The following is a 26,347-nucleotide window of genomic DNA, read 5'->3' on the forward strand; positions in this document are numbered from 1 at the left end:
AAAAACATATTTCAGCAATTCGGCCTTTACACCTTAATTCTATAAATTCGTTAACACCGAATCCGACAAACATGACAGCGACCGACAGACAGACAGACACTAACTTCCTAACAAATGCGGACGAAAGACGGGCGAGCAAGCTGGGGACGAGAGAGACTGACCAAGAAAGCAAGTAGAATTTAACAAGTAAATGAAACAACATATCAGCAATCACTAAACTTCTAATAAACGGCGATGTCTGGCGAAGACCTGGCGCAGCACCCCCAAATCGCTCTCCCGAACCGTCCGCTGCCAGCCGCTTCAACGGACGCAGGAAGGCGCGCCGATCTCCCGTCTCACGGTGTCGCAGCTCGCGCCGGCCAGACCGATGTCGTGGGTTGACTCCTGTTGCTCTCGTGTCGGCCGCGAAGTCACTACCCCTCGCTATACGGCGCGGCCCACTGGCTGCCACGTGGCGACCTCACATGCGCCGACGCTCAAGCCGGACAAGGCATCTTGTGCCTCAGTGCGCGACCGACCAACCGATCGATGCAAACGGCCTTAAGGTCGATCCGAACGACAGACATGCTGGCACTCCAGACGGCAGACCGACGTTGACTAAGCGATACACTCGGTCGGACCCACCCCTGCAGAGGAAACATGCCCTCAGGCTACCCGACATCCCTGCCCCGGGAAGAGACCGACCTACAGATCAATCCAACCGCCAATGTCGACTGCCTGAACAGGCTCGATCAGTCTGGCGGCCTAACACATACTAGCACTCCGGACGACAAACAGACAGTAACTGCCCCACACTGACCCGGCTAACCAAGTCACCAGACTCACCCCTAGCTGACGACTGACCTCCTGCCAAGTTTTTTTTTCCTTTATTGATATTTTAATACCTGAACAATCAGGTAGGCTGTCAGCGGCATGCTACGCAGCTCTTCAGCCATAGCGGTAACAATAGCAATACACAGAATGGAGAATTAAAAAAGACAAAGTGACGGGCAAAAAAAGTGGTCACAGATACACAAAAAACACGGAGCCGTTCACACTCGACGATAACGACACGGAAAACACGTTGACACGGCGCACAGAACACTGATGAATCCGACGGCACAAGTGAACGTAGAAGCGTGACGCTCCTGCCAAGCTCATAGCGCCCCATAAATGCACGTGAACAGGCAACCTTTCCCCTTTCCCACCAGAGGGAGGCACCAAAGCTGCGATTGCCACAGCGGCGCCACCGCCAGAAACGGAGGGCGACTGCTGTACACCACGCGCTGCGGCGCGCTCTTCAAAACAGCAAATTTTACCACGGCTCATTGTTGTTAGACTACCTGCTGTGGAAATTAAAAATATCCTATTAATGAATAACTCTATGGAAAACTGACGTGGAGAGAGTACAGCTGTGTAAAGATACAGGTCAGTTCTTACAATAGGGAAGAAACAACCACCAGTCACAATTAATAGTGTGACTTAATGAGTACAAGTGGTGGTACGACCGGTATGGAACCCACAAGTTCTTCATCAGAAGACTGATCATGTTAATAGTTTCATTTAAATTATGCTGCACACCAAATGGCTACCTTTTTGTTGTGGAAGGAGTTCCATGGTATAATGGTGCCATACAGAAAAAAATTACGTAGAATTTCTGTTACAAGCAAGTTAAAAAAAGTCTGTTCTTACCACAGATAGTTGTTTTAGCTAACCACTGGGCGTGATGAAGGTAGAATACTCATCTTTCTTTCATTGGTGACTAGGATGTGAAGATGTTCCTGGACGGCAGCCCACAAGGTGCCATCTTCTTCAGCCTGGGATCGATGATCCAGTGCGAGTCCTTCGCCAAGGAGAAGCTGCGTGCCCTGCTGGACGTGTTTTCTGAGCTGCCCCAGCGAGTCCTGTGGAAGGTGAACGCGGCATCCCTGCCTCCGCTACCGCCCAACGTGATGGCCCGCTCATGGTTCCCGCAGAACGACGTGCTCAGTAAGTAACAAGCAGTGTGAGAAAACTTCTCTATGTACAGCTATCAATGTTGCTTTTCCTCGAGCATAGTAACTGAAGCGGGAGCGCTGTTCTTCACTTTAGAGATAATTCCTAATGACCAGTTAGATACAGCGACAGTTTCTGCAAAACCTGCATGTGCAGAATTCAATGATGAGATCTGGTGACATACATTATGTGATCAAAAGTATCCGGACACATCCAAAAACATACCTTTTCATATTAATTGCATTGTGCTGCCACCTACTGCCACGTACTCCTTATCAGTGACCTCAGTAGTCATTAGATACAGTGAGAGAGCAGAATGGGGCGCTCCGCGGAACTCACGGAATTCCAACGTGGTCAGGTGATCGGATGTACGCGAGATGATTTCCACTCTCCTAAGCATCCCTAGATCTCTGTTTCCGATATGATAGTGAAGCGGAAACGTGAAGGGACACGTACAGTGCAAAAGTGTACAGGCCGACCTCGTCTGTTGACTGACAGAAGCCGCCGACAGTTGAAGAGGGTCGTAATGTGTAATAGGCAGACATCTATCCAGACCATCACACAGGAATTCCAGACTGCTTCAGGATCCACTGCAGGTACTACGATAGTTAGGCGCCAGGTGAGAAAACTTGGATTTCATGCTCGAGCGGGTGCTCATAAGTCACATATTACGCCGGTAAGTGCCAAACGACGCCTCGGTTGATGTAAGGAGTGTAAACATTGGATGACTGAACAGTGGAAAAACGTTATGTGGAGTGACGAATCGCGGTACACAATGTGGCGATCCTATGGCACGGTGTGGATATGGCTAATGTCCAGTGAACGTCATCTGCCAGAAAGTCCAGTGCAAACAGTAAAATTTGGAGGCGTTGGTGTTATGTCCACCGGACTGAGTGGTTATAGTATGGCTACAACAAAGGGATCGTGTTTTACAAAACTTTAATTCGATCTATAAGTTATAAGTTCGCCAGCAGATGTCTTTGTTTCGTCATTTATATTTACACTGTTTCCACTGTTCCACCTTCTTGGGCTCGTATGCAGTGTCGTTGTTTCTTTTCTCTGCATTGTCTCACTTCAGTTCAACGACACTTCACTCATTTCCTTACTCATGTCGATGTTCCCAGTATGAACCCGCAAGTTAGAGGACGATAAAGGTGGGATTTGGTCCCCCCTAAACTTGAAGTAGCATTCAGCGATGGCTGTTTTCATTAAGATGATGAATGTGGCTGTCGTGATTGTTTCACCTGTGAGGAACCGGTGCTGATGCTTGGTCCCAGAAGATGGTCAGGTGATATGTGGATATTCTGGGCGGCATGCACCTCGTCCATCCAGTCTAGCAGGGACAGGTATTGGGTATTATTTAGATAAACATTGTTTTCTTTACGCAACATTTCAAACGTGGGGTGTGGTAGGAATGTAAGTGAGTAAGTTGTGTTCACGGCTGTGACTACAGAGATGGTGGTGGGTAGTCAGAAGGTAGGTCCAGTAATATCGCAACTCGTGCCATTGGTCTGCAACCCTTGACCTTGCAGTTCTAAGTGGTACGTGCTACCAAGTCGTCCTTGGTTGAAACAGGTACCGATGATGGCTCAGGGCTCTGATACTGAAAAAGAGCCAATGAGACCCAGTTTTTTGGATCAACTTGTTTTTCCTGCAATTATCTGTCTTGGACACGAATGCAAATTTCTCGGCCTGGAAAAGGTTGGGCTTACATGACCTCATTACGGTATGTAATAGTTTTGTGGGGGAGACGGTAATTCGCATGGTCCATTCTGTAGCAACTCTGAAAGTGTAAGCATGTGTGAGACTTCTTATGTTGTGCTGTCAGCAGAACCTCGTCTACTCTGTCATAGGAATTTCCTCAGGGTTTCTCCATTACCTTCAATAAATAAATCGCCCCAGCAACAACACACTTCAGAAAAGAATCTGTCTGAAGCTAAGTATTGAAGGCTAACACATACACGTACTCATTTGCATTCAATAACAAACTATTTCCTACAAGTCTGCACTGGATAGAGAACTACTTTTACACAAAATACACATTTCAAAAAATAATATAATGCACTACATTTCCGAAACAAACTAATTAATTGCGTAAAGTTTACGCTATACTCTTTCTCAGTAACTAATAAGAAAGAAAACACAGATAAGATTCATATACATATTGCGTCTTAGAAACGAAGGTAAACAAACAGTTACTTTACAAGGTCATCCCGTGATCGTAGGGCATATGCATGCGTACCACTTCAGGAGTGCTCTTAATTGGACAAACAATTCCTACATGCACAACATGGTGTGAGTTGGTAAGTGAAGCTTTATATTAACTGGAGATGTCATTTCAATTACTTGACAAGGCTTCTGGAAGCATGTAAGAAATTTCTTGGTTTCTTTTCTCGATACATAGGAGTTAGCACAGCCCATTGTCCAGTGTGATACTTGGGTAACTTCGTTTTCCCTTTTTACGTACCCTCCCGCCGCTCCATGGCCTTCCTATTCATATTGTGAACCTGGAACCATATAGTCTTCAGTTTATTAGCAAAATTCTGTACGGAAGATACGTCTTCTCCAGAGCATGCTTTACACAGTCCAAAAGTGTATGACAAGTTTTATTCAAAAACAACCTAATATTCTCGTTTACCTTTGACTTACAGTTCGCTAGCACACATAATAACTTAAAAACTTTAGTATCGTTCTGTGCATCATCCCTGTCTTCTTATTGGCTTGCACATGCAGTACACTGGACAACAGTTTCCTGATTCGCAGAAGTCAACATTATTGCATCAGGTCAGACATGAAACTAGTCCCATGATATGATTGTCACCAGCTTTTAGAATTTCAATAACCAGTGGTTACCTATCGCATAAGCTACTGTTCCTGCTTGCTGGTTCGGTGCCACATTCGTGGACAGAAATCGTGAAAACTGATCGATTATACTCAAAGCGTACCGATTCTATGCCATTGTCTGTGCAAACGTTACAAAAATGTTCATACTGATCATTTGGAGCGGCCACTGCCCACAGGGAACGTTTGCAATGGAATCTGCCGTAGAATCAGTGCAGCTCATTGCACGCACTGTATACAGTTTTTTTTATACAGGGTGTTCCATTTATCTTGACCACACGATATAACTGTTTGTGCAGATGCAAATTACAAAATGTTTCAAGAAAATGTTCTTTAGCCGTCAGGGGGACATCAGCATGATTGCCTTCCTTGTAGCTTTGTTTTTTATAAAGATATGAACAGCGGTATGACTTTTTTAAATGACACCCTGTATTTTTTATTCAGTAATTCATTCCCTCTCCTAAAGACCTCATCACCATTCACTGAAACACAACGTTATTAATTACATAATACAACACTGACGATGACGCTGCAAGCGCTTAGTGCAGGTACTCGGGGTAATGAAACACATCCACGTGCTGACGTTGACAGAGGACAAATGTAAACATAAGTAGAATGCACACCCGTCATTCCGCGAACCAACGTCAGTTGTAGAGTTGCGTGAGTAGAATGTACACCAACGAAGAGAAGGTAGAAATGGTACTAATCTATGGAGAATGTAAGTTAGCAGAACAGTAACTGCAATACTGTTTTTTTATATACGGGTACATGTAGTACTGTAGTTTAGTCCTTTTAAATACTGGTGTGTAGAGTAGGCATGCAGTAAAGGCTGTCCTTCCTACAAACTGCATCGACATAACGTTGAAGGTAGGCGAAATGCTACTCGGGCAGCGGAACTGTGAGAGAGCGATATCCTGACGAGAACCCACCTTCCCGACGGATGTTTTCTCGTCTTGTTGCGACGTTTCAGGAAACGAGGAGTTTCAATCTACGACAACGCAATCCTCGCAGCACTCTCACAGACGAAGCTGCCGAAGCTACTGTTCTCGCTTCCGTTGCTATGAATCCACATGTGAGCACACGACAGTTTGAACATGAGATTGGAATTCCTAAAACCAGTGCACTTCGTATTCTTACACGCCACCGGTTCCATCCTTACCACATACACCCGCATCAAGAATTGCATGTGAATGATTTCCAGAACCGTGTACAGTTCTGTCAGTGGGCACAGCAGCAAATCCTCGCCAACCCGAACTTCAATTTTTTGTTTACCGATAAATGTTCCTTCTCAAGCAAAGGCAGGTAAATAGAATGAACATGCATTATTGGTCCAGCGACAACCCATGATGGCTTAGACAGGTGGAACATCAGCGTCAATGGAGCGTTAACGTCTGGTGTGGTATGCTTAATACTACAATTATTGGGCCGTGTTTCGTCGATGGTAGTCTAAACGGCACAGCGTAAGCCAACTTCCTCAGGTGAATTCCTCCTCCTCTTTTGGATGAAGTGCCGCTCAGAACCAGAATGCTTATGTGGAATCAACATGATGGATGTCCAGCACATAATGCCTTGCGTGCACGTCGTGTTCTGAATCGAAGGTATCCTGCCAGGTTGATTGGTCGAGGAGGAACAGTTACTTCGCCTGCTAAGTCTCCTGGTTTAAATCCTCTGGACTTTTTCTTTAGGGATGCATTAAAGACGTTGTCCATCGCGATAGTCCAACAATTCCAGAGGACGTGCAGGAACGATCATGCTTGCTTGTAATTCTCCTCAGCAGGCAACACTGGAAGCACTAAATAATTCTTTCATTCAACGAGTGCACCAGTGTATCGGTGTGCAGGGTCACCAGTTTGAGCACCTACTCCTGGACAATGGTACAGGGGAGTCAGAATCAATTTTGTGTTATGTTTTTACTTGGTTTTCATTTGTTTCCTGACAACTCCAGTAAGTGGACGAGTTTGCGATCCGGGGCTCAATGTCAATGTTGTGTTATGTAATTAATAACGTTGTGTTTGAGTGAATGGTACACTGTGATACATTTTTGAATAGGTCTTTAGGAGAGGAAATGAATTACCGAATAAAAAATTCATTATTTCTCATAATCCAGGAAGCGAGGGCAGGACCAGTGATCCAAATCCTTTAATCATACTAAGACTAATTCACACTCCAGAGTCCATTGAAACTTCAGCCTCTTCTTCAGAAAATTTTGGCAAGAACTTTTTATAATAATTAGCTGTCCCCGGCCAAGATTGTAAATCTTCCACTGTTTTAGGTGTCTGACCTGGATTTCCTGTATGACTTATGCAGGCTGAGGGTTGGTTCACATTCCATCCTGACCGATGACATGGCCTAAATAACGAAGCTCTTTTAGCACAAAGTATCACTTTACTGAACTATACGTTAGTCATACCACTTGTTATCGACTAAGTACGTCACATAATCATACTATGTGTTTCTGGATGTCCTCAGAGACGACTATAATATCCTTCAGGAACACCAAACATTGTTTTAGTTTCATACCATGTAGTATACTTGTCCAACAGGTACTTGAATGTCGCTGGCGCATTCTTTAACCAGAATGGCATTCGCTGGTACTAAATGTGATCGGATGGAACCATAAACACAGTTTTGGGTCGATCGTTTGATCTTATCTCTATCGAATAGTACTTATTCAGCAAGTCTATGGTCTTAAAGTAACGACATTGTTCCAGGACACCTAGTGTTCTGTGATGTTAAGTGCTGGATGTCTTGGATCGATACTCTAGGGCTATCTCTATAGTATGGTACCCACTCCACAAAACTATGATCATAAAGTAACGGAATTTTCCTCAGTTATCTAGTGTTTCTTTGGCGTTATGTACTGGGTATGCCTTTCGTGGCTCTTTTTTTGGTACAATTACTGTCGGTGCTGACCATTGACTGGCACTGTCTTCTATAATTCCACTATGGAGCTGTTGGCCAATAAATTCCTTTATCACTGGTTGTGGATGATGTAGAATTCGATATGGTTTTCTATACAGTGGTGGTTCATTCAAAGTCGAAATCATATCCTACATCATCAGTGCCAATGGACCAGGAGTGTTAAACAACCTTGCATGTCCTTCTGATAACGTTTCCGTGTTCTCCCCATCATGTCCTTCCACAGGCGACACCTTTTCCTGCAGTGTAGATAAGTCAATAGACTAGCATCAACTATTCTTTCCTGAAGTCTCTATCCAATTCTCCCTCGTCCAAAACTTGCAGGTTACTTAGTAGCATATGTCATAATTCCACTCCTACTCAATCTAAATTACCCATGCTGGTGGGTACTACTCAACAACTGTCAGCGTTTCGTATCTAGGGTAAAATGTGGCCGATAAAACGCTGTGACTTTCCTAGTTCATTTGACATCAAGGGTTCAACCACACATCCAGTATTGTCTCCTCCTATGTCCACTCACACTATCTTTCCTGCACATCTCTATATTATATCACACAAGAGACCTTGAATGCAATATAGCTATACTCCCCTGCACATAGGGTGTGTCTTGAATCTGTTGGGTCCTTTCAGTAGTAGAACTGAGAGAAAACAACGGCTCCATTATGCCCTGTGGAAGATCGACTTAGGAGTGATGTTCAGTCAGAAAACCTAATCAGAGTATATCAAAGCTTAAGTCTACGCTAGGGCAACGTTCGCAAACCCCTGAAAGCCCTCTCCATACTCAGAATCGCAAAACTGCTGAAGAAAGCACGTGAATAATATCCCCGTACGCACCATTCAAATTGCACTGAGGAGTGTTCAAATTCCTTACATTAAGTATGTCCTAACTGGCTAAAAATACCTGTGACCCCATACCCAGCAAAAATTTGTACACTCCTCCTATAAAGCCAGTTAATCACAGTTTGCCACTTCTTTCACATGCAGATGCCTCGCGTTAAAATTTGCTGGGAATACCACTCAGTGGCTGCAACATTCCCTCTTTCACAAACACCATAAATCACGTTCACAGTGTACAACCTGTTTACATTTATAACATTGTGACTTTCTATAATAATGCTGAATGTGGCCAAGTTGACCAAATTTTAACAGATGGTTCAAATGGCTCTGAGCACTATGGGACTCAACTTCTGAGGTCACTAGTCCCCTAGAACTTAGAACTAGTTAACCCTAACTAACCTAAGGACATCACACACACATCCATGCCCGAGGCAGGATTCGAACCTGCGACCGTAGCGGTCTCGCGGTTCCAGACTGCAGCGCCTAGAACCGCACGGCCACTTCGGCCGGCTTTTAACAGATGGTCTCAGTATTAGAATCCACTTTCCTCTCCCTTGGCTTCGTCACTGCATCAATCTCTGGTGATGCTGCTGAAGGCATTACAGCCTCGCGTACCAATATAAATCCATATGTCCTTTAGACGACATATCAGAAGGCGAACCTCTCAAAGACGCAACTGGTGCTATTAGTTGTGCCTTCTGCAAAACAGCCTTATTGTATATGCGACACTTCGATGTTACCTGAAGATGACCTAAGAAGCCAAAAGCTGGTTTTTGACCTAATAAATATAATGTTCCAGAACATTCCTTTTTCATACTGAAAGTATGTACATACTGTAAGTACACGGAAATAATGGGTGCTGGTAATGCTATTCTTTCCATATCATTTATCGTTCCATTCAAGTAAGAAATGTTTGCTTGTGCTCCACCGGCTCTTCCGGCTGTTCACAGCGTATAACATCCCCGTTCATCAACGTCATTTCAGCAGCTCCTGACACTCTCTTTGTTCAACTGGAAGAATAACATTATTGATTTTCTCAAATTATTTGATTCAGAAATATTTACTCTTGGTATAATTGTCCACACTGGTAATAAACAAATCAACACTTAAACATGTTTTCCATTTTACAATCATCAACGTATCTGAGACGTGCTGCAGCTCGCGTTGGTGCTATTTGTGGGTTTCCGATCTCTGTTGGAGGCCAGACGGTATCGTTTAGTTGGCATGGTTGCGGTTGTTTGTCGTCTTCTCGTGTTGACTGGCACCACTCGGACTCGCAAGCGTTGTCTGTCCGCTAGTGGCAACAGCGGCAATTGTCGATATGTAGTAACTGTTGCCCTATCTTTGGGGCGCCGTCATTGTTTTTCCGGGTCGTGTGAGTGGGGCAGTTCGATTGGGAACTCAGGAGGAGCCAGGTCCGCGCAGTGCCAGAACACGCCGGGACTGCTGGCGACACGCATGGGTCTCACGGGAGGGTGTACGACCTCGTCGTAAACCGGATCAAACAAGCTTTAAGATGAGTGCATTTCAATCCAAGTAGAGAAACCTCCACCATTGTGATATCTCGCGATTCTCCAGAGACTTGGGTTCGTGTTGCTGCTCGTAGTGTCGCCGAGGCGAAGAGCAGCGAGTGGAGTGCTTGGGGAAGGCGGACCTGATTAGCTTTCCTCGACTTCTAATTATTATTTACTGCGTTCAACTTGTTACAATTTGTTAAGTTCAACCAGCGGTAATTTTTCTTGCCTGGTGGCCGCTGACGCCCTAGTTCCCTGCCCTAGGGGGTTGGTGTATGTAACGGCACTGTACGTTTCCTCGCCTTGCCGCTGGTGTCCCGTAAGGCGTGTAGTTTTGGCAGCTTTCTTGCTTGTAGATCGGTTGGAGATTCTTCTACTCTGGTGGTAGTGGTTCCTTTCTCGTTCTGGGCGCTCTAACACAGTATTCTGGGGAAGTAATGCAGACCGCCGGTTCTGGCTTTGGCGTATTGTTCCATCGTTGCATTTGGTTTATCGGACGTCAGGTAGCTTCAGCAAGATTATCATTAGTCATTCGTTAGGCTGCCACTAGTCTGAGTTACCATCTTGTGAAGTGAATGCAACTCTTGGCTGCCTATCTCATCGCTCGCGAAGGTGTTTGTTGCCGGACCCGCTCAGAGGTCGATTCATGGAGCACCATCTGTGGCCCCTTGGTTCTTGTAAGACATGTGTGTTCTAGAAAGGAGGTCTGATGGCCAGTAGCTCAGTGTAACGCTCCTTCAGTCCACGCCTTCTTTGGGTGTAATCTGCCCCAGTACCCTTTAAGGAACTTATGTACTGGTCCTTGTGTTTTATTGTTGTATTATTTATTACAATATCTTGTAATGCCTACATTAAAGGTTATATATGTCTAGTTAATAGTTCTGGTCGCCTTCTGGAATAAATCTAGCAGTGTAGTGTGCAGCGGATGTTAAGGGTTGTGTTACAATGTTTACTATCACCTTATTTCACCCGTTTCGTGATCATTTGCTTTAAAAAAAAATTAACCTTGGCTATTGTATTTTCTGTGTTACATAAGGTTTCTAAATTTTTTATATTACTACCATTACTGGCATGTAAGGCCTTCAGCCGTGATTGTGGTCGCTTGCAGTAACCTTAAAACTTTATTTACTGCCATACCTGGCGTCTGATGCCTTCTGCTGCGTTTGTGGCGACTTACCTTTAATATTTCAATACCTGTAAATTGTAAATTGCAGCGAGTTCTTAAACAATTCTTAATTTATTGTGATTCTTGGAGTGTAAGGCCCTCAGCAGGGATTGTGGTCGCTTGCCTTAAAATTCTAATTTGGTTTTTTCTAAAATCTTTAAGAGTTTTCACATAAAGAAATTCGGAAGCGTTACTTTTCAGCACACCCTCGTCAATTTAAGAGTGTATAACTAATGATATGACTAATGTAAAAGACCAATATGTCAATTTTTATACATTTAAGCCACAGTCACCTGTAAATCGGCAGCATGCAGCCATACAGAGAAACAAATAATGTATTTTTTGGTAGTCAAACGAAGCGCTCTACACTTTTCTGATAGAAAATATGCCAATTGTGCTACGTTAATATCGCCAGATCGATTAAGATATGATTCGCTCCTCTTTGTCCGCCTTCTACATCTTCTTCACTGCAGATCATCCGAACGTGAGAGTGTTCATAACGCACGCCGGAATGCTGGGCCTGCTGGAAGCCGTCAACGCGAGCGTGCCCATGCTCGCCATCCCCTTCTTTGGCGACCAGCCGTCCAACGCAGCCACGGTGGTCGCAGCGGGCAACGCGCTGCAGCTGCCGTACGGAGACCTCGACTACCAAACGTTTCGAGACACACTCGGCGAGCTGCTAAACAACGAGAGGTCAGCAAACTCCTGGACTCGGATGAATATTTAGAAGAAAGCTGAGTGTCGGGTGGCTATAATTAAAGGGCAGCTACTAACGGGACTCCAGTGTCGTCTGTCATCATCGTATGCCAAATAAACTCAGTTGGTACGCTAATGCGGAACCGAGTTACACTGGAAAACAAATTACACTACTGGCCATTAAAATTGCTACACCAAGAAGAAATGCAGATGATAAATGGGTATTCATTGGACAAATATATTATACTAGAACTGACATGTCATTACATTTTCACGCAATTTGGGAGCATAGATCCTGAGAAATCAGTACCCGGAACAAACATCTCTGGCCGCAATAACGGCCTTGATACGCTTGGGCATTGAGTCAAACAGAGCTTGGATGGTGTGTACAGGTACAGCTGCCAATGCAGCTCCAACACGATACCACAGTTCATCAAGAGTAGTGACTGGCGTATTGTGACGAGCCAGTTGCTCGGGCACCATTGGCCAGACGTTTTCAATTGGTGAGGGATCTGGAGAATGTGCTGGCCAGGGCAGCAGTCGAACATTTTCTGTATCCAGAAGGGCCCGTACAGAACCTGCAACACGCGGTCGTGCATTATCCTGCTGGAATGTAGGGTTTCGCAAGGATCGAATGAAGGGTAGAGCCACGGGTCGTAACACATCTGAAATGTAACGCCTACTGTTCAAAGTGCCGTCAATGCGAACAAGAGGTGACCGAGACGTGTGACCAATGGCACCCCATACCATCACGCCGGGTGGTATGCCAGTATGGCTTCTAATATCTGTTCACCGCGATGTCGCCAAACACTGATGCGACCATCATGATGCTGTAAACAGAACCTGCTTTCATCCGAAAAAATGACTGTTGCCATTCGTGCACCAAGGTTCGTCGTTGAGTACACCATCGCAGGTGCTCCTGTCTGTGATGCAGCGTCAAGGGTAACCGCAGCCATGGTCTCCGAGCTGATAGTCCAAGCTGCTGCAAACGTCGTCGACCTGTTCGTGCAGATGGTTGTTGTCTTGCAAACGTCCCCATCTGTTGACTCAGGGATCGAGACGTGGCTGCACGATCCGTTACAGCCATGCGGATAAGGTGCTTGTCATCTCGACTGCTAGTGATACGAGGCCGTTGGGACCCAGCACCGCGTTCCGTATTAGCCTCCTGAACCCACCGATTCCATATTCTGCTGACACTCATTGAATCTCGACCAATGCGAGCAGCAATGTCGGGATACGATAAACCACAATCGCGATAGGCTACAATCCGATCTTTATCAAAGTCGGAAACGTGATGGTACGCATTTCTCCTCCTTACACGAGGCATCACAACAACGTTTCACCAGGCAACGCCGGTCAACTGCTGTTTGTGTATCAGAAGTCGGTTGGAAACTTTCCTCATGTCAGCACGTTGTAGGTGTCGCCACCTGCGCCAACCTTGTGTGAATGCGCTGCAAAGCTAATCGTTTGCATATCACAGCATCTTCTTCCTGTCGGTTAATTTTCGCATCTGTAGCACGTCATCTTCGTGGTGTAGCAGTTTCAACGTGCCAGTAGCGTAATTTCAATTTCGGTCACCACGTGCGAATCTGGCTCTGTGCGGTATGACATCTTCGGTCTCATTTGACAAGACATGACATGAGTAAACAGTGTCGCTATCGAGAACAGTGACAGTGCGCTGTTAATGGTGTTTTATATGAACGGCAGCAATTACGGTGCTGCATTGAAAACGTATCGCTGACTCAAACCCCTGAGGAGAGGCCAATGTCATTAAATGGTTTAAAGAAGATGATAATGAAATTCTAAAACACGTATGCGGCACCTGGAAGAGAAGTCGTCCTATCCCCGTGGAAGTTATTGAGCAGGTTGCTGCCGCTGTTACTGACCGTGCAGCATGTGCCCCGGCTAGTGATAGCGCTTATACACTGACACAAGAATTGTCCATCCCATGGTCAACAGTATGGAAAGTTTTCTGATCTGCTTACACTGATATCCGTACAAGATCCAGACTGTGCAGCAGCAGAAACCTAATGATCCCCAGCAACGTTCTGAATTTGCTCCTCGGTTTCTGGTATTACATGTGGCCGGGCAATATCCTACGGAGTGACGAGCACACTTTACACTATAGGGAGAATTAAGTACAAAGAGCCGCGCGGGATTAGCCGAGCGGTCTCAGGCGCTGCAGTCATGGACTATGCGGCTGGTCCCGGCGGAGGTTCGAGTCCTCCCTCGGGCATGGATGTGTGTGTGTTTGTCCTTAGGATAATTTAGGTTAAGTAGTGTGTAAGCTTAGGGACTGATGACCTTAGCAGTTAAGTCCCATAAGATTTCACACACACTTGAACATTTTTTGAGTACAAAGAAATGCCGAATTTGGGTAATGTTAACCCGCGTGTTGCGCACAAAGAGCAATTGCTCTCTCCAGATGCGACTGAGTGGTGTCGATTTACAAGCACCTTCATTCTCAGTCCGTTCTTCTTCGAACAGAATACACCCAGACGCCTTGTCATGTGTACAGTTAGGTCTGCACGTTATCGAGACCTCCTTGAATAGTCTCAGATTCCTGGTTTGGATGAGCGCAGCTGTGTGGAAACCTCCCTTCTGGTGCAAGAAGGGGCAACACCTCGTGTCGCTCGCCCAGTGAAAGATCTGCTTAATGCAACCTTTCAGGAACGTGTCGTCTCCGGAGTTTATCCAAATGCGTGTGACTTTTCGCCCTGGGGATGGGGATAACTAAAAGAACTCGTTTACCAGGGACACGTTCAGTCTCTATCTAATGTGAAGGCCAGTGTACTGGAACACGTTGTTCAGATTCGACCGGAATTGCTGCGGCAACTCCTGATAGCATCGTTTTACGGATGCAGCATCTACGCCACCTATCCGACGTTCAAACTGTGTAAGCGGCGGTTAATAATAAAATGAACATTATGCCTTTCTCCCGTGTTTGACCTTTTCTGCCCATGTCTCATTTCGGATCAATTACATATGGAAACATTTCTATATTGCTCCCTTAAGTTTCGGGTGTGCAGCCGCAAGAATTCTCCTCCTCCTCCTTCTTCTTCTTCTTCTAATATTTCGGCTGTATAACGTTCACCCATCTACAGAGTGAGCCGCAAGACTGCCGCTCCAGTTTTTTTTTTTTTTTTTTTTTACTTTATTGTTATTTTAAAGCCTGTACAGCAGGCAGGCTGTCAGCAGCATACTACGCTGCTCTTCAGCCATAGAAGGTACAATCAGCAAAAACAGGAGAAAAACATAAAAGTTACAAAACGGTGGGCAATAAACAGGAGACACAGAGAAACAAACACGGAGCCGTTCACACTCGACGATAAGCCACACTGCAAACTGTTGAGACGACGCACAAACACTGAAGGAGACGGTGGCACTGGTGAACGATGGAGTGTGACGGTAAACACTGAACACTAAACATGACGGCACACACGATACACTGATGGCGGTGATCTCCGGCGCGCGAATGTCCACTGAGCGTGTGCGAGTCCAGGGACCTGCCAAGAGGGCAACAGGGATGAGGAGGGGGAGAGGGGAGGAAAAGAGGATGCCATGGCTTAGGAGACGGGGACAGGAGGATAGGGACAGGGGAGGGGGGGGCCCGGGGGACGAGGGACGAGAAAAGGAGGAGGGAGGGAAAGGGGAGAGAAGGGAGGGAGGGTGACCCGAGGAGCAAGCACAGGAGGAGGGTGGGAGGATCAAAGTTGGTAGGAGGGGTAGATGGAGGGGAGGAGGGCATCATCAGGGAGGGGGAGCTGGCGGAAGCCACCTTGGGAGAGGGTAAGGAGGGTGGAGAGATGGAGACCGGGTGGGACGTGGGAGTACAGGCGTGGCAGCGGGCGGGGGTGGGAGAGGATCGGGGAGACGAGCGGGTGAGGAGGATCGAGTTTACGGGAGGTGTATAGGATGCGTATCCTTTCGAGGAAGAGGAGGAGGTGGGGGAAGGGGATAAGGTCATACAGGATCCGCGTGGGGGAAGGGAGACGGATGCGATAGGCAAGGCGGAGAGCATGGCGTTCAAGGATTTGGAGGGATTTATAAAAGGAAGGGGGGGCGGAGATCCAGGCGGGATGGGCGTAACAGAGGATAGGGCGGATGAGGGACTTATAGGTGTGGAGGATGGTGGAGGGGTCCAGACCCCACGTTCGGCCGGAAAGGAGCTTGAGGAGACGGAGTCGGGAACGTGCCTTGGCTTGGATTGTCTGGAGATGGGGAGTCCAGGAGAGGCGACGGTCGAGGGTGACGCCAAGGTACTTAAGGGTGGGGGTGAGAGCGATGGGACGGCCATAAACGGTGAGATAGAAATCAAGGAGGCGGAAGGAGGGAGTGGTTTTGCCTACAATGATCGCCTGGGTTTTGGAAGGATTGACCTTGAGCAACCACTGGTTGCACCAAGCGGTGAACCGGTCAAGATGGGATTGGAGAAGGTGTTGGGAGCGTCGCAGGGTGGGGGCAAGGGCAAGGAAGGCGGTGTCATCGGCAAACTGGAGAAGGTGGACGGGGGGTGACGGCGGCGGCATGTCCGCCGTGTACAACAAGTACAGAAGGGGGGAGAGGACGGAGCCTTGGGGCACACCGGCGGAGGGGAAAAAGGTGTAGGAATCGGTGTTATGGATGGTGACATAGGAAGGACGGCGGGAGAGAAAGGAACCGATCAGACGAACGTAGTTAATGGGAAGGGCGAAGGTTTGGAGCTTGAAGAGGAGACCGGAATGCCATACGCGGTCATATGCGCGTTCGAGGTCAAGAGAGAGGAAGATTGCGGAGCGACGGGAATTGAGCTGTTCGGAAAGGAGATGAGTGAGGTGAAGGAGAAGATCGTCGGAAGAGAAGGACGGCCGAAAGCCACACTGGGTAACGGGGAGGAGGCGGTGCTGGCGGAGATGCTGGTGGATGCGGCGGGTGAGGATAGATTCCAGGACCTTGCTGAAGACCGAGGTAAGGCTGATGGGACGGTAGGAGGAGACGGCGGACGGCGGTTTGCCAGGTTTGAGGAACATGAGGATACGGGAGGTTTTCCACAGGTCGGGGTAGTAACCGGTGGACAGGACTACATTGTAGAGCCTGGCCAGGGTGGAGAGAAAAGAGACAGGAGCTTCACGAAGGTGACGGTAGGTGACACGATCATGACCAGGAGCGGTGTTGCGTTTGGTGCGGAGTGTATGGATGAGATCCTGTGTGGTGATGGGGGCATTAAGGTCCGTGTGTGGAATGTTGTCCAAGTACTGGAAACCAGGAGCGAGGGGAGGGACAGAGGTATCAGTTCGATCGCGGATATCTGGGAAGAGGGAGTAATCGAACTGGGGATCATCAGGGATGGAAAACACATCAGACAGGTAGGAGGCAAAGTGATTGGCCTTACTAAGGGCGTCAGGAAAGGGGCGATCATCGTGGAGAAGAGGATAGTAGGGGGAGGGTTTAGTTCCGGTAAGGCGACGGAAGGCGGTCCAGAACTTGGACGAGTTTATAGGGAGGGTAGCAGTTAAACGGGTGCATGTCTGTCGCCAGTCCCGGCGTTTCTTGGCCGCGAGCAAATTTCGAATGTGTCGCTGTAGTTGCCGGTGGCGTCGTAGGGTGTCCGGGTCACGCGTGCGGAGGAAGGCACGGTAGAGACGACGGGATTCACGGAGGAGGAGGACGGCCTGTGGTGGTAAGGTAGGACGGTGGGGGTGGATGGCAACAGTAGGGACGTGGGCCTCCACGGCCTCAGACAAGGTCTGCTGGAGAAAGGAGGCGGCATGGGTGACATCATCAGGACGGCGGTAGGCGAGAGGGTGGCTATCGACCTGAGTGGAGAGGGTATCCCGGTAGGCATTCCAGTTGGCACGGGAATAGTCATGGATGTACTTAGGGGGAGGGTCATGACGAGGGTCGGGGCGGGGGCGACGGCCGTCTGAAACGGTGAGGAGGACAGGGAGATGGTCGCTACCAACAGGCTCCAGGACATCCACCGTAATGCGACCAAGGAGGTTGGGGGAGGAGAGGATAACATCGGGAGTGGAGTTGGATTCGGGACGAGTATGCTGGGGGATGGGGATGAGGTCGCCTTGAAGGGAGGAGAGGAACCGATGCCACCGCCGTAACTGGGCAGCGGAGCGACTATGGATGTTGAGGTCGGCGGCGATCACATAGGAGGAGAAGGTACGGTCGATGTGGGAGAGGAAGTCGAAAGGAAGAGGGGCGTTGGGGCGGACATAGATGGTGGCACAGGTAATGGTAAGGCTGGGGAAGAAGAGACTAAGGATCAGGTGTTCGGTGGGGTCGGGAAGGAGAGGCTGGAGCCGAACGGGGATCTGGCGGTGGTGGCCAATGGCAACTCCGCCACGCGCAACTGGGAGGGGATTATCGGAGCGGTGGAGGAGATAGGGGGAGGTGTGGATGGAGTGGTGGGGTTGGAGGAAGGTTTCATTGAGGAGGAAGGCATCCACACGGTGGGTAGCAAGGGTGTGCAGGAAGAGGTTCTTGTTGGCGGGAAGGGAGCGGATATTGTTGAAAAGGATACGATGCTGTCGCGCCATGATAAGGACTTAGACGAGGGTGTCAAGGCGGGAGAAGGTGAAATGGGCCTGGTTATTGGAAAAGGTGGCGTACATTTTAAGGTGGAATATGGAACGGGCGGCGAGGGAGATCTGTTGTAAGGTGTGGGGGCGCTGAAAGGGATGGACGTTTTGAAGGACAATGGTGAGGAACCTGATGATGTCCTCAGCAGTGGGGGGGGGACGAAGGGAATTGCCAGGAGGGGTGGGGGCGTCCAGGGGACGGACAGGTACGGTGAGTTCAGGAGTGGTGGGAGGGGGTCGGGCTTTGCACTTTTGGGAGTAGGTGGGGTGGGGGAGGCTGCAGGTATTACAGGAGGGAGGGGATTGGAGGTTGGGGCACTGCCGGAGGAAGTGCGCTTGCCGACAATGTGGGCAGGTGGGGGCCTCGCGGCACTCTGCTGTTGGATGTGCATTGTAGCGCAGACATCTCTGGCAGCGCAGGGATTGAGGGGGGGAACGGGAGGGGTCGACTTTGAACCGCTGATTGAAGAGGAGGGCACCCTCCTTCAGGAGACGGTCAATGGAGGGGGCGTCCTCAGAGAAAACCCGCATAAGGCGGGTGGGGCCGGTCGCGTTGAAAATGCGGCGGACCGCCCGCACCTCCAGGGTGGGATGGGCCTTCAGCTCCGCCAGCACCTCCTCCTCCGTGATCGACGGGCTAAGCCGAGTGATCACGGCGGTGAGGGTCGGCGGGCGACGCGGGGGTTGGGGTTGGCGGGTAGGAGATGGGGAGGGAGCAGGGGTGAGGGAGGCGTGAGGACCAAAACGGGTGATGGGGAGGCGGGAGAGGATGTCAGTATGGAGGGTTGGGCTGGGGGAGGAGATAAGAACAGAATCCCGTCTGGGAGTAAGGAGAGAGATGGGGACGCCAGGGAAATGTTGGCGGAGGAGGAGGGAGAGATTCCGGGCCTCGAGGAAGGAAGGATCGGGACGGGACAGGAGATATTTGTAGAGACCGGGTGGGGAGGAGGAGGAGGAGGAGGTGGAAGGAGCGGGGCCTGGTGGGGAGACGTCCATGGCATTTTGGGGTGGGGATGGCGGGCGGGGTGGAGCCTTTTTAGGAGCAGAGGAAGTGGAGGCGCCACTAGGGCGTTTGACAGCGGCAGATGGGCGGGTGGTGACAGGAGGGACGGGAACGATGGGGAGGTGGTGGGAAGGGACAGGTCCCGGCACGGACGCAGCAGGCGGCGCCGGAGATAGTGACTGTGACGGTGCAGGCGAATGTGGCAGTGATGGTGATGGTGACGATGATGACGGTGGTGGCGGTGATGGCGATGGCGATGGCGATGGGGAGAGCTGGGCGTGGGCAGTGGCCCGACGGGCCACCACCCTAGCCGGAGCTGCAGTGACAGGCTGGGGGAGTGGGGGGAAGGGATCAGAACGAGAGGAAGAGGCGGGAGATGGGGAGACAAAGAGCGAGTGCCGCTCCAGTGCTCGCTTCGTTCCTTTATACTCGCGTACCGCGCAACTGCGCATGCGGCCACAGATGCAAATGCTCCAGAGACGTTGGTCGGCGGCAGTGACGTGCACAATGCGCGAGTTACATCTATGACTCCGCAGTCGATCTCTGTTGGCATGTCGATATATCATTGTGAGCTGCACTGTGACGACGTCTTTGTAAGTTTATTACAGCAAGTGCCGGATTCCATGATTTATCAAGTTTGAAACCACTATCTGTATTAATTAAATTCGTCGTCAATCGAATTTCAGTTGCCTCCTTCACTATCGAATCCCAAAAAGATGATGTAGTTGCCAAAATTTCGACGTTGTCATACAACATTCTGTGACCAGTGTCAATACAGTGCGCTTCCACTGCCGACTTGTTAGGTTGTAAAAGTCGTGTGTACCTCCGGTGTTCAGTACATCTTTCTTGGACAGTGCGAGTTGTTTGTCCCATGTAAGAAAGGCCACATTCACATGGAGTTTTGTAAACTTCAGATTTTCGGAGCAGCAAATCTTCTTTGACGTAGCCCACGAGTGCAGCTGTCTTGGGTGGAGGACGAAAAATCACTTTTACTTTGTGACTGCTGAGAATCCGTCCTATTTTTGATGAGAGGCTATCCACATATGGCAGGAAGGCCATCGATTTAAAGGTTTCGTCTTCTTCTGCTTTCTTTGTGGCCTCTTTCGGTTGCATTTTCAGTGCCTTCTGCATTTGCTGTGGGGAGTACCCATTGTCTTCAAACACTCTTTGTAAGTGGGAAAGTTCATCTTGCAGACTGCTTTCGTCAGAAATAATATGCGCTCTATGGGTCAAAGTTCGAAGAACACTCATCGTCTGGGCAGGATGGTGGCAGCTATTTGCAGGTAAATACAGATCCGTGTGCGTCGGCTTCCGATGCGCTTCATGTCCCAAAGTGCCATCCTCTCTGCGCTGAACCCGAACATCCAAGAATGGAAGGCATCCCTCCTTTTCAATTTCCATTGTGAACTTTATTTGATCGTGGAGGGAGTTCAGATGTCTTAAGAAGTCTTGCAAGTTATCTTCACCATGGGTCCAAACTACAAAGGTATGATCAACATACCTCCAGAATATATTTCTTGCATTAACAGCGCCAGATTTTCACCTGGTGGCCAAAACTGGAACTAATTTTTTCCCAGCGTAAATCGGTTCCACATCAATGCATTAGAATATCAACCAAGTTTCGCTGCCGTACGATAATTACAGCCCATACTGAACCTCTGTAAGTGGCTGCAATTTAGTTATAACTATCTGATATTTAATCACAACGAAGACTGTTTAAACAATGTTTCCGTTCTCTTAATCTGAACATTAACATTAGTTACAAGTTCTGCACAGGTTATGAGCACGGGTACAACGAAAGCTTCTACCTGGCTGCAGTTACACAACACTGTGGAACATTGTAAGTTCTTGTGTAAGGCTCGTACTGGAATGACAAAACCAGCCAGAGACAAAGAAATTCGGAGTTTGCAGCGGAGGTCGTCAAGGTTGCTAAGTACTCGCTACCTCCTGCAAGTACCAGATAGTTATGTTCAAACATTTGCTACTCGGGACAGTGTTAGCTCTACAGTAGTAATGCTCAGAGTGTGCGCTGTTAGTACTGTTAAGCAGTCGGCATACGGACCGTGCCGTCGCGTCGAAGTCAGCGTTGAGCGTGCTGAGTTGAACGTGCTGCTGAACGCTCAGGAACGATGCGACTTGTGCATACGGTACGTGGGCCCCAACGTGCTATGCGCTATCACGACGCACTCCAGCGGCAGTTGCAGGATGGTTCTAGCTCGTAAATCACACTGTTCACTTAAACGGGTGCGCGTAAAATTCCCACATTAACTCTATAAAAACGCACATTTCCTCCATTGCCCGTAGGCTAGTCACATTGTTCTATATGTAATATACACAAATAAAGACTTAAATATCCATGTACATGTTTTAAGACGAAAAGGAAAGTACCATGTCTAATAAGTAACAACACATGCTTATAAAAGTTTTATTACAAACAGTGTGATACAAATTTGCAATAGTTCTCCACATTTTAGTAAAACCTTAAGGTCATTCTTACTCGATCACTGTTCCTACCCAGTAGCAGAATTTTTGCAACATGTGAATTACGAAACGTAAAACAAAAAGGAGCAAACTATCGTTATACAAGTAGCGCAAGCTGTCCTGTAGATAAAGCCAAAAAAGGTGAAATTATATTTACATAACATCAAATACTATACTATACTATATAATAATAATGCGTCAGAACCTATTACGCGAATGTTAGGGGCGAAAAATTTTTTTAACTGCACGAGACGCGAATTGACGACATTTCATGCAGTTAAACAGAAGTCGGCAATGGTGCTCACCACGCTACACTGACTTCACAGCTCGCATATCCAATCCTAATATATTACCTCTTGCTAAAAGCGCTGTCATGTCTATGTTACTAATTGAATTGTAATTATAACAAATTGTACCCAGGAAAAAGCGTTTTTGGTGGATCCTCAGTGTGTCGTTACCTTCAAATGGCATACTCTCATAACACGCAAGTTACAATAATACTTTTGCCACGAATAAGACTTTTTTTTTTTTTTTTTTTTTTTTTTTTGCAGCGAATGACACAATTAGCAAGGGGTTTTAGAGTGATTCTCAATTTGCTGGTGCTCAGAAACGGCATATATAGGTATAGGCTTGAAATGAATATGGCGCATCACAACTCTGTGCTGAAGGGAGATGGAGTGCATGTGACGTAGGTGGCGTTGTGCCATCTCATTGGTCAACGCTCAGCCGCACGCTCAAAATATCTGACCTGCTAGATATTGCCCTGCACGTTCGGGAAAACTCCTGAACGTGCTATTCCACGCTATGACGTCAGAAACTCGGCACGGTCAACGTTCGGAAGCACGGTCCGTGTGCCGGCGGCTTTGGTGTCATGACTTCTCATGACGCGCCAGTACTGGTGCGTCGTCGTAGGGCTGGAACGCAAGCATCAGTGTGCATTACAGTTGCAGACAGTCAGCGTGGTGTGGACAAGGTGAGCAGGGCTTAACTCGTAAAGCTGTTTTATCAAAACAGCAGTAACAGTGCTCCTGCGCTTTGCGAGTGTCGAGGTAGTAAAGGACCACGGAGAGGCCCTCTTTCCGCACCGGGATGGAAGAACGCGATTCCGAAGTTCGAATTAACTGGCGGTTTGGAAAGTGGTTTCCGAGAGGCCGATTGCCAACTGCGCCACAAACTGCTGAAGAAGTGACTGTTGCCGTGGATGAGAATGCTGGACGCAATGTGACATCTTCAGGCTCTCCACGAGCTGTCTCGACAGCTGAACTTTCCAATGTCCACCGTTCAAAACGTGCTGCGAACAGTTGTGAAATCATGTCCGTACAAACTACCAGGCTCTCATGGGTGCAGGTGGTCGTCACACTGAGCAACGTTTGTAGCCTAGAACGTAAAGATGGTACGCAATTGGCAAATGTTACCCTCCCATGTGGAAATTAAAATGTGTTTGCTGAAATGGTTTATTTGCTATCTGTCTTCCACTTGCCCTTACAAATTTTTTCACAAAGTTTCATTGTCTAACGCTTACTCGTTCTTCATGGGGGCCCTCTCAAGTGGTGAATAATTGCAGCCACCCTGTATGTGGCGCCGCCATTTGTGGGATTGCAGCAAAAGTATCAGCCACACCAGGCATATGAGACAAATAGGGAAAAATCTTATATGTAAACAAGACTTTCATTCCGAATTGCTTTCGATTTATGACTGTGCGGGACAGGCTCAAAAAGTCAAGTGACCGAGGTTAATTCAGAAACTACTGCACTGATACTATGTATTACGCCACTGGCACTCTTTTCATTTTTACATGGGCATTTGTCCATGCACTTGTTTCCTTCAGAACTGGGATTAACTCCCCACACCACGGGCTCTTGTAATGAACTATTTTTCCTTTTCTTCTGTATTACTTACAATTACCATTGCGCTTTCTGGTTTACTGAATATATGCATTGGTTTACAAGCTAACTAGTGACATGCCACCCCTCTCCCCCCCCCTTCCCCCCCCCCTCCGGCTTCCAGCAGGTAGCACCAAGTATCTACGACCCGACAGTTTATCTGGCCTAACAGCAATGTTGTTTACGGGACACTGCGTAGATTTATGATAAAAAATCGGAACACAACATTAGGTACCTGAATATCATAGCTTCCATATAAACTAAACGATTTAAGCAGCACACGTCGATTGCTGGCTTATTGCAGCACCTAATGCAAGCACTTTACAACTTGAATTATACTGTTGAAAATGACACCTACTCGTATAGTTCAACATGGAATGCAAACCATGTTCTGCTGCTGACGGATCTCCTCATGACTGAAAGCTAAGAGATAGCTTAAAAGACAACAAAAAAGGTTTCTGGCTCGGATCCAACACCTAAGAACAGCCTTTCGGTTTTCATGCACACGCTTCATCGGTAGACCACCAGGACCAACTTGGATTTTGCTCAAGCTTTGCTGCTGCTACAGGGCAGAGGCATACTTTTCCTAACGGCAGCGTAATTAATTCATCATATTTCAGTCAAGTTTCACGAAATATTGACAAAAATTGTATACACGACTTTCCTCGTGAATTAATCAACCTATTAATCAAAGCCGGATCAAAATTCCTACATTTGTTCCAGAGATCAGCCGCAACATACTTCAGTTTATACAAACAAACTGGTACACCTGCCACCGGGAGCACTCGGAAGTGCCGCAACAAGACGTGACATGGATTCGACTAACGTCTGAGGTAGTGCTGGAAAGAATTGACACAATGAATCCTACAGGGCTGTCCCTAAATCCGTAAGAGTACAAGGTAGTTGAGATCTCTTCTGAACAGCACGTTGTAAGGCATCCCAGAGATGGTCAATAATGTTCATGTGTGGGGCGTTTGGTGGCCAGCGAAAGCACTTACTCAGAAGTGTTCCTGCAGCCATTGTGTCGCAATTCTGGACATCTAGCGTGTCGCATTATAGTGCTAGTCTGTATCTAATAACCTACGCATTCTTAAATACGGTTAAACTCACAGTTCATTATATTCCTAGGTATAAAGTTCAAAAAATGGTTCAAATGGCTCTGAGCACTACGGGACTTAACATCTGAGGTCATCAGTCCCCAGACTTAGAATTACTTAAACCTAACTAACCGAAGGACAGCACGCACATCCATGCCCGAGGCAGGATTCGAACCTGCGACCATACCAGCAGTGCGGTTCCGGTCTGAAACGCCTAGAACCTCTCGGCCACAACGGCTGGAGTATAAGGTTCACTTGGTATGTAACCTGGTACACGGCCACTTGCTCGCTGCACTGCATCTTCAATACGTGCGAATATCGAGAGTACAGTAAGTCGATGACATATGCTATGTCCACTTATCTCGAGTTTGTTTTGTTCTTAGAGTAGTTCTGGATTTATATTCAAATTGATAGCCAGAGATCCTCGCAGATTAATGGAGAAGCTGTCCTTTATTAATCATAGGACTACGGATGGTCAGCCGGCCGGAGTGGCCGAGCGGTTCTAGGCGCTACAGTCTGGAACCGCGCGACCGCTACGGTCGCAGGATCGAATCCTGCCTCGGGCATGGATGTGTGTGATGTCCTTTGGTTAGTTAGGTTTAAGTAGTTCTAAGTTCTCGGGGACTGATGACCTCAAAAGATAAGTCCTATATGCTCAGAGCCAACCGCGGATGGTCAACAAGAAGCTTCTGTGGTGTGTTCCCTCTCTAGATTGTCGCACAGATGACAAAATGTTGAATCGAAATAGATGACACACAGAGTACTCGAAGGAACTTGCGCCCCTCCCCCCCCCCCCCCCCCGCCTTCTAGCAGCGGCGTACCGTAGGTCTCTAGAAGAGCGCAGCGTTCCAAATGATTGGAAAAGGGCACAGGTCATCCCCGTTTTCAAGAACGGACGTCGAACAGATGTGCAGAACTATAGACCTATATCTCTAACGTCGATCAGTTGTAGAATTTTGGAACATGTATTATGTTCGAGTATAATGACCTTTCTGGAGACTCGAAATCTACTCTGTGGGAATCAGCATGGATTTCGAAAAAGACAATCGTGTGAAACCCAGCTCGCACTATTCGTCCAGGAGACTCAGAGAGCCATAGACACGGGTTCCCAGGTAGATGTCGTGTATCTTGACATCCGCAAGGCGTTTGATACAGTTGCACACAGTTGTTTAATGAACAAAGTAAGAGCATATGGACTATCAGACCAATATTGTGATTGATTGAAGAGTTCCTCGATAACAGAACGCAGCATGTCATTCTCAATGGAGAGAAGTCTTCCGAAGTAAGAGTGATTTCAGGTGTGACGCAGGGGAGTATCGTAGGACCATTGCTATTCACAATATATATAAATGACCTTGTGGATAACAT

The 26,347-nt window shown here is 47.8% G+C and overlaps 1 protein-coding gene across 1 annotated transcript in view; it reads left to right on the forward strand.

Moving 5' to 3' along the window:
• The window catches only part of LOC126484309 (UDP-glycosyltransferase UGT5-like), an 83,023-nt gene that overhangs the window by 43,073 nt on the left and 13,603 nt on the right, over nt 1-26,347 (forward strand). Inside the window, exons 4-5 of the mRNA XM_050107743.1 lie at nt 1,746-1,968; nt 11,724-11,943. Of these exons, the coding sequence (XP_049963700.1) occupies nt 1,746-1,968; nt 11,724-11,943 (443 nt within the window). The remainder of the gene's footprint in view (nt 1-1,745; nt 1,969-11,723; nt 11,944-26,347) is intronic.

This window comes from Schistocerca serialis, chromosome 6 (genome assembly GCF_023864345.2).
Source record: "Schistocerca serialis cubense isolate TAMUIC-IGC-003099 chromosome 6, iqSchSeri2.2, whole genome shotgun sequence".
NCBI classification, from domain to species: Eukaryota; Metazoa; Arthropoda; class Insecta; order Orthoptera; family Acrididae; genus Schistocerca; species Schistocerca serialis.